Source organism: Tachysurus vachellii, chromosome 12, assembly GCF_030014155.1.
Source record: "Tachysurus vachellii isolate PV-2020 chromosome 12, HZAU_Pvac_v1, whole genome shotgun sequence".
NCBI classification, from domain to species: domain Eukaryota; kingdom Metazoa; phylum Chordata; class Actinopteri; order Siluriformes; family Bagridae; genus Tachysurus; species Tachysurus vachellii.
In genome coordinates this window covers 23174219-23182961 of record NC_083471.1, presented here as the reverse complement: position 1 = coordinate 23182961, position 8743 = coordinate 23174219, and the positions used below count along the sequence as shown (strand labels likewise).

The 8743-nt window shown below is 42.0% G+C and overlaps 1 protein-coding gene across 1 annotated transcript in view; it reads left to right on the top strand.

The window, feature by feature from the left end:
- The window catches only part of ppil2 (peptidylprolyl isomerase (cyclophilin)-like 2), a 35018-nt gene extending 27067 nt beyond the window's left edge, over window positions 1-7951 (top strand). The window contains exons 15-20 of the mRNA XM_060883449.1: window positions 1075-1192; window positions 1280-1336; window positions 5311-5383; window positions 6292-6354; window positions 6468-6610; window positions 7568-7951. Of these exons, the coding sequence (XP_060739432.1) occupies window positions 1075-1192; window positions 1280-1336; window positions 5311-5383; window positions 6292-6354; window positions 6468-6610; window positions 7568-7670 (557 nt within the window). The 3' untranslated portion in view covers window positions 7671-7951. The remainder of the gene's footprint in view (window positions 1-1074; window positions 1193-1279; window positions 1337-5310; window positions 5384-6291; window positions 6355-6467; window positions 6611-7567) is intronic.
- Window positions 7952-8743: the final 792 nt, after the last annotated feature.

The following is an 8743-nucleotide window of genomic DNA, read 5'->3' as shown; positions in this document are numbered from 1 at the left end:
CTTGTATCTGTGTAAGTTGTTACTATAGAAACTATGACGCATTATAACGAGCACTGCAATATAAATCTGTCAGATTTAATGGAGAGTTTTCACATGACGTGGTTCCGTGTTTGAAACGTTCGGGATCCGAATTCTCATCTTGGTTTATTATACTTTCATTTGTTTATTGTTTTATCTATAGTATTGTTCTGTACAGGAAACACCGGGCCTCGCTTAACACGCGGAATATGCGTGCGTTCGTTTGTAAATAATTTGTAGGAACAAAATCGTTTGTTTGCGTTTATGCAAGAAATTTCAAACTCAGTCGTTTTTTGGAGGGGAAAAAAAAAGGAACATTATATTATATTCTGTATATGGAGTTTGTACTCCAAGTTAAATTATTTATTTATTTCAGCGTTTCACAGTCACGCTTATCCAAAGCTACTTGCAGAACCTTTTTCTTCAGATCGGTTTGCACAAACGTTTCTTCAAAACTTCTTCAAAACTACTAAAAGCTGAACAAAACCCATTTTCTTCACTCGTTCATATCTACTCTAGTGTTTGTGTATAGAGATTAAAAAAAATAAATGCAGGAGTCGTCCTTTCAAATTATTATTGCTGTGTCTATAAAATGCGAAATGTCCTTCACGGGAGCTGTAAGAGGAGGCGAACGCAGCACTAAGAGTGAAACAGCTTCTCCTCACCCCTGTGTGTGTGTGTGTGTGTGTGTGTGTGTGTGTGTTTAACACCCTGCGGTTATCATTTGCATTTGCTGCATTGACTTTTACAATGTTTGTCACGGCTATCAGACTTAAGTGCATCAGTGATATTTTGTTATGGGAAATTAAATCCATTTCTCACAGCTGTATTGTGTGTGTTGTTATTGCTGCACAGTTATGACACCCTTCTAATCAGCTTCAGTGTAACAATTTGTCTTATTTTCTATATTGCGTTTATCGTCTACGGACCGTTGCTAATGATAAGTAAATGCACCCCTCTGGAATTGGTCTGTATTGTTTTTCTTGTCTTAGTTGTTTTTCTCTTCTTCTTCTTTCTTTGTGTGTGTGTGTTTGTGTGTGTATGTGTGTGTGTAAGGTGGCGAGTCATACTGGGGTAAACCATTTAAGGACGAGTTCAAGCCCAATCTCTCGCACACAGGCCGTGGTGTGCTCAGCATGGCCAACACTGGGCCCAACACCAACAAATCTCAGTTGTGAGTGTTTTTAATTCTGTTGTGTGTTTCCTTAACATAATATTAACGTGTTATTAACGTAATATTTTCTCTTTTATTTTGTTGCAGTTTTATAACATTCCGGTCGTGCACCTACCTGGACAAAAAACACTCCGTGTTTGGCAGGTGATGTGCTGTTTACCCTCTGCCGCATGATTGTCTCTGTGTGTCTGTCTCTGTGTGTCTGTCTCTGTCTGTCTGTCTCTGTCTGTCTGTCTGTGTGTGTGGGTGTCTGTGTGTGTGGGTGTCTGTGTGTGTGGGTGTCTGTGTGTGTGGGTGTCTGTGTGTGTGGGTGTCTGTGTGTGTGGGTGTCTGTGTGTGTGGGTGTCTGTGTGTGTGGGTGTCTGTGTGTGTCTGTCTGTCTCTGTGTGTGGGTGTCTGTCTGTCTGTGTCTGTCTGTCTGTGTGGGGGTGTCTGTGTCTGTCTGTGTGTCTCTGTGTGGGGGTGTCTGTCCGTGTGGGTGGGTCTGTCTGTGTGGGGGTGTCTGTCTGTCTGTGTGGGGGTGTCTGTCTGTCTGTCTCTGTGTGGGGGTGTCTGTCTGTGTGGGTGGGTCTGTCTGTGTGGGGGGTGTCTGTCTGTCTGTGTGTGTCTCTGTCTGTCTTTCTGTCTGTGTGTGTGTGTGTCTGTCTCTGTGTGTGTGTGCGTCTGTCTCTCTGTGTGTGTGCGTGTGCGTCTGTCTCTGTATGTGTGTGTGTCTGTCTGTCTCTGTGTGTGCGTCTCTCTGTGTGTGTGTGCGTCTCTCTCTGTCTGTCTGTCTGTGTCTCTCTCTGTCTGTCTATCTGTGTCTCTCTCTGTCTGTATCTGTGTGTCTCTCAGTCTGTCTGTATCTGTGTGTGTGTGTGTGTCTGTCTGTGTGTGTGGGGGTGTCTGTCTGTCTCTGTGTCTCTGTCTTTCTGTCTGTGCGTGTGTGTCTGTCTCTGTGTGTGTGTGTGTGCATCTGTCTCTGTATGTGTGCGTCTCCTGTTTGTGTGTGTGCGTCTCTCTGTGTGTCTGTCTGTATCTGTGTGTCTCTCAGTCTGTCTGTCTCTGTGTGTGTGTCTGTCTGTGTGTGTGTGTGTTTGTTTGCTTTCGAGTGTGTTAGTAAAATGTCATGTTTGCTGTGCTCACAGTGTAAAGTGTGTTCTAGGGAAAAGCATGTGTATTGTTTGGTCAGAACATTCCAAAAGAGAGAGAGAGGACACACACACACACACACACACACACACACACACGGCTGATCGTCTTGCACATTTGGCAATGAGTTGTAATCTTTGCCTAAAGCTGAGAAATTCAGAGTGTTGTCAGCATAAGTCTAGACCAACAGCTTCTGTTCTCGTTCTCACACACACGCACACACACACACACACACAACCTCTCTATCTTACCACATACACTGATATCCTGTACTGTAAACAGGCTAACCCTCGCACACAGAGCACTGCACACATCCTTGCATAAAACCAAGCTCTCACACACACACACACACACACACACACCTTGACCCTCAGCCTATGGGATTTCTGTAAGCCCAAACAATCTTCAAATAGGAAATCTTCTAGTAACCAGAGGCCCTACAGGAACAGCTGGACAAGAGGAAAAAATCCAATATTCTGTACACAAGATAATCAGGGTATCAGTGACTTTATCCTTTACCTCAATACAATATAAGAAACCCTTGAAATAGACACTGTAATTACTTTGTTATAGATCTGCTCTGGTCTTATTCTGAACATTTACGAGATTTATCATGAACGTCCCAGTTTCGTTTTATTCGCTACTTTAGACACAGGAAGTTCATTCAAGATCTTCCACATACACAGTCACCGAGGCACACGATTGGCTAGTATCAGTGTGATTGACAGGGGATAGAGTATATACCCTTCATTACCACCCAAAAGCTCAGAACACTTCAAATTATAGCTTTACTTCTGACTGTTACAACACTAGAACTGGAGACTCCTTCCTAAACTCTTCATCATATCAACACGCCAATTTGTTTACATGAGGCTTCCTCCATACTCGTTCCTGCCGACTACAGAAGCCGAAGCGTATAGTAAAATAACGTGTATTGATCTCAACCTGCATTTTGATTGACAGCCGCTGTAACAGTAAATGATTCAACATGAAATCAAAACTTTTATAAATGAAATTTTTCCTTCCTTCGTTTAGAGAGCTTTTACATAAAACACTTGAGACACACAAACACACACACACACGTACGCTTTGTACTGAACAGTAAAAACCTCCGATGTGTAGTTAAGCGTATAATCTAATAATGTACCGTTCTGCTCTTAACTCTAGGCAACACTTTTATGCCGAATCCACACATTTGTATAACCAGAAAAAAATCCTAGACTTCTTATTGAACATTAAAGCGAAGCACTGTATCTGGCTGTAATAGAGATTATAGTCGTAGCTGTCGATGTGGGCGTGGCATTAAAACAACACTAAAGGGCAGGATTCGTCCTCGGGATGATTTCTGTGTCACATGAGATCACATGGATACACATTGGTGTTGGTTAGAAACCAAAGCCAGTAAGAAGCAGGCTGAGCAAATCACCACTGTGTGTGTGTCTGTCTGTGTGTGTGTGTCTGTCTGTGTGTGTGTGTCTGTCTGTGTGTGTGTGTGTCTGTCTGTGTGTGTGTGTCTGTCTGTGTGTGTGTGTCTGTCTGTGTGTGTGTGTCTGTCTGTGTGTGTGTGTCTGTCTGTGTGTGTGTGTGTCTGTCTGTGTGTGTGTCTGTCTGTGTGTGTGTCTGTCTGTGTGTGTGTCTGTCTGTGTGTGTGTCTGTCTGTGTGTGTGTCTGTCTGTGTGTGTGTCTGTCTGTGTGTGTGTCTGTGTGTGTGTCTGTCTGTGTGTGTGTCTGTCTGTGTGTGTGTCTGTCTGTGTGTGTGTCTGTCTGTCTGTCTGTCTGTCTGTGTGTGTGTCTGACTGTCTGTCTGTGTCTGTCTGTCTGTCTGTCTGTCTGTGTGTGTCTGTCTGTCTGTGTGTGTGTATGTCTGTCTGTGTGTCTGTGTGTCTGTCTGTCTGTCTCTGTGTGTGTGTGTGTCTGTCTGTCTGTCTCTGTGTGTGTGTCTGTCTCTGTGTGTGTGTCTGTCTCTGTGTGTGTGTCTGTCTCTGTGTGTGTGTCTGTCTCTGTGTGTGTGTCTGTCTCTGTGTGTGTGTGTGTCTGTCTGTGTGTGTGTGTCTGTCTGTCTGTGTGTGTGTGTGTGTGTGTGTGTGTGTGTGTGTGTGTGTGTGTGTGTGTGTGTGTGTGTGTGTGTGTGTGTGTGTGTGTGTCACTTAAAACAAAAACAAACAAAATAAAAGCCTGGATATGTAAACTGTGCAAAGATCTACAAATGTTCCAGACAGCGTTTTCAAAATAGAGCCGTCTCCTGTTAGGTCTGTTATGTCTGGTTTATTAGCTCTTTTATTTATTTATTTATTTATTTATTTATTTATTTATACCCTGTCCCAGAATGGCTTGTTTAGCAGCAACTGTCCACCAGGAGCACTTCTTCTGTAACCTTTTTTTTACGAAGTACACCGGCTCTTTATCGACTTATCAGACATCTTCAATCAGTTGAAACGAACGATTTTCCTGAAGTCTGATCTAAAATAAGTCAGGACTCTGTTGTCTTTCAGTGTGAGACGTGTGTTTTTCCCCTCTGTTGATAAACTTACACCGAATTTTAGCGGTTGAAAAGAAACACCCTCAAATTTAGGTTGCTTTTTTAGATGAACAAACACTTGGAGCATCTCAGAGAGCAGAAATGGGTTTGATATCAACATTTAAAAACAAACCTTGGAAGTAAATATATTACCCCTTATAGGCTAAATAAAACCCAAATCCTTAACGAAACACTACAAATACTTAAATCTCTCAGTGTTTACTTTCATATGAGCTTCACATTAAACACCACTGTAGAGTGAGACATGACTAAGACATTCAATACTGAACATAAACACAACCAGACAGCAGCAAACTCCATTTTTTTTTTATCCTTTGGGGAAAAGATTTAATGCTCTTTGAATGACACGTCTCATTTCCGTTTGACCTTATTTTAATGAGTTATTAGGAAACCCTCTCATTACGTCTTGTTCATTAAGGATAACGCAGGTTTCTGATCTTTCTCTCAGGGTGGTGGGTGGATTCGAGACCCTCACGGCCATGGAGAACGTGGAGAGCAATCCGAAAACAGATAAACCCAAGGTGCTTTCACCATCACACCATTTTTTTTTTTTTTTCTTTCCTTCATCACTCACACGCTCACATCTCAGCACAGAGTCAAACTGATGTCGTTAATGAAGCGAGCCTCTTCATTTTGTGCCTAATGGACGCCTCGCTCGCCTCGCTGTTTTCTTTCACCTCGCCTCAAACCTCAGAGGAGCTGAACTGACTGACGCTGCAGCTTTTACTGTGAAAGAGGTTTTCTCTGAGGAATTACCCCCACACTTGTGCAGCTTTCACACTCTAAACCTTTCTATTTATTTATTTGTTTGTTTGTTTGTTTGTTTGTTTGTTTGTTTGTTTATTTATTTTATTTGTTGCTTCCCTTTTTGCCTCATGTTTTTTTCTGTCACTGTTTAAGCTTAAGATTCGGAGCCTCAGGGGGAAAAAAATACTAAATGCTCCGGTACGATTTGTCAGTTCAGATGTGAGCAAGATTAAACTCCGTCAACATGTGACTCGGTTCGGCCAATCGAGACGGATTTTTATTTATTTATTTTATTTATTTTATTTAATTAAGTAAATTTTTTTTTTTTTTTTTTTTTTTTTTTTGAAAGCTGGTCATTTGGTGCATGTTATACAATTAAAAAAGGGTTCTTTGACTTGAAAAAACTAAAATACACAGAACTTTTTTCCAAATTTTTTTATTTGTATTGTCTATAAAATCCTTTCTGAATTTTAATATAGTTTTTAATTTCTTGTCTGGTCAGCATAACGGTTTATCAAGAAGTATTTTTCAAGAAAAAAATTAGAATCCTAATAAAAAATAATCCATATTTATTTCTCTTTCTCTCTTTGTGTGTGTGTGTGTGTGTGTGTGTGTGTGTGTGTGTGAGACATGCTATAATTTTTTTTTTTTTCATTTTCTCTCCTCTTTCTCTTACTCACAGACTGAGATTAAGCTGATAAGCACTTCTGTGTTTGTGGATCCATATGAGGAGGCAGATGCACAGGTGTGTGTGTGAGTGGGTGTGTGTTATTTGAGTGTGTGCTAGGTTTCAGTGTTTGTAATATATGATCTGTCATCTTAGACTGATCTATTGTTGTGTGTGTGTGTGTGTTGTAGATTGCAGCTGAGCGTGAGAAGGAAGCTCAAAAACAGGAGGAAGAAAGAGCCCAAACATCAGCATCAATCAGCAAAGTTAAAACTGAACAAGAACCCAAAACGTATCGAGCCGGAGTGGGCAAATATATTAACATGGCTGTCACGTGAGTATACAAACACACACACACACACACAGACATAATAAAGAGTAGAAACCTGGGGGAGACTCTGATGGAGACACGTATGAGAAAGACAGAGATAAAGATTCACATGGACTCTGAGACAGAGACACAAAGATGCACAGAGAAACAAAGACTAACACAGGTGGAGACACACAGAGAGAGAAAGGGGAAATGCAGACAAAGATGGAGCCACACACACACACACACACACACACACACACACACAAAAACATGGTTGGAGACTCTGACCCATTGAGACACAGACTCACATAGACAGAGAAAATGAGATGGAGACACACACACACACAGGCACTGAAATGGAGACACACACACACCAAGAAAGATACCCACACCCATACTAACATACACATGCACACTGCAGTAAATCTAGGAGCAGATTTTTAACAACACAGCCTGATGACGAGCTCTAAGGGTTAACCCTATCATTAGCAGATCACAATTTATGTAAACGTAGAGATTTAAACATTACAGAGATTTGAACGAGTATTTTACTTCTATTACTGTAAGGTCATAGTACGTTGGATTGGATGAGGGTGTGTGTGTGTGTGTGTGTGTGGGCAGGTGGGTGTTTGGGGGTTGTAACATTGCCCAGAGGGGTTCAGGATATGATCGAGGCTTACTGTGGAAACAGTGGGACATCAGGATAATTATCCTTCAGTTACCCACCGATTCCTGTGCCACTCTTCCTACATGCGCGCGCACACACACACACACACACACACACACACATGCGCGCTCTCTTTTTATTTTATTTCTTTCTCAGTTTCATACACACACATAAGCAACCCAACTGTTTGCAGACCTTCAACATACACATTAAGCTCTTTTTTTTTTTTTCTCTCACACAGTCATTACTTTTTTCTTAATGTCTCCTTTAAAAACGTGGCTGTTGACTTGCCTGCGCTTTTATTTGTTCAGTAAGCGTTCAGCGACCGACGAGGACAGCAAACCCTCCAGCAGCGAAACGGCAGCTAAGAAGCCTAAAGGCAGGACGGGATTCGGAGACTTCAGCTCCTGGTAAAGCTGCTTTTTTCTGGAGGAGCATCGTGGTACTCAGACTGAACAGAATACCTTCTAACGTTTTATAGACATAACCGTGTTATGATTCAGTCCTGTACCGATATTACATCAGAAATTTCCCTGCTCTGGTTTAATGCATAATTTAGTTTTCCTGTTTATTTTTTTCTTTCTACTTTTGTGAAATACTTCCTGCGAAGCCTTTTGTTCCCCGTCTGAGGAAAATCGTCCTTTCATAATGTCCACTGATGTATTTTATGCAATAATAAATCATCTTTTCTAAAACCTGCTGTAAGTTGAGTGTTTTTCTCTCTCAACACTTCTACCAGTAAGATTTTTCGCTATCCCTCAGGGATCTCGAGCATTTTGCCTGCTGAGACCTTCACCTTCTCCATCTTCTCCCTGTGGACCACTCCATTGACACTTGGCGTGTTAATTTACCTCATGGAGGTGATTTTAAAATTGGAAAGCCCTTCAGCTATCAGAGATGAAAGTTCCTGTGTGTGTGTGTGTGTGTGTGTGGGTGTCTGTAGTGGGGACTCTTTGGTTACAATTGTTTGCAATTCAGCTAGAGTTTGTTGCCTATATCATTGTTTTACTTGCTGTAAAATAAGTGTTTGTATGAGATGATCTCTGCTTTATCAGGGCTCAGGGTCTCTGTGGGAAAGGTAGGGTTGGTCAGGAGTGTCTGTGAGAAGGTGGCATTGGTCAGGAGTGTCTGGGGGGAAAAGGAGGTATTAGACTGAAGTGGCTATGGGAGAAGGTGAGATTGTTCACATGTGACTGCAGGAGAAAGTTGGATGGTTCAGGAGTGTGACTGGTGAAAAGGTGGGACTGGTCCAGGAGTATCTGTGTGGAAAAGGTGGGATTGCTCCTAAGTGGCAGTAGGAGAAGATTAGATGGGTTGAGTTAGGCTGTGGGAGGAGGTGGGATTGGTCTGGATTGGCTGTGGGAGTAGGTGGGATTAATTGGGTTAGACTGTGGTAGAAGGTGGGATTGGTTAAGAGGTGCTGTAGGAGAAGGTGGGATTGGTTAAGAGGTGCTGTAGGAGAAGGTGGGATTGGTTAAGAGGTGCTG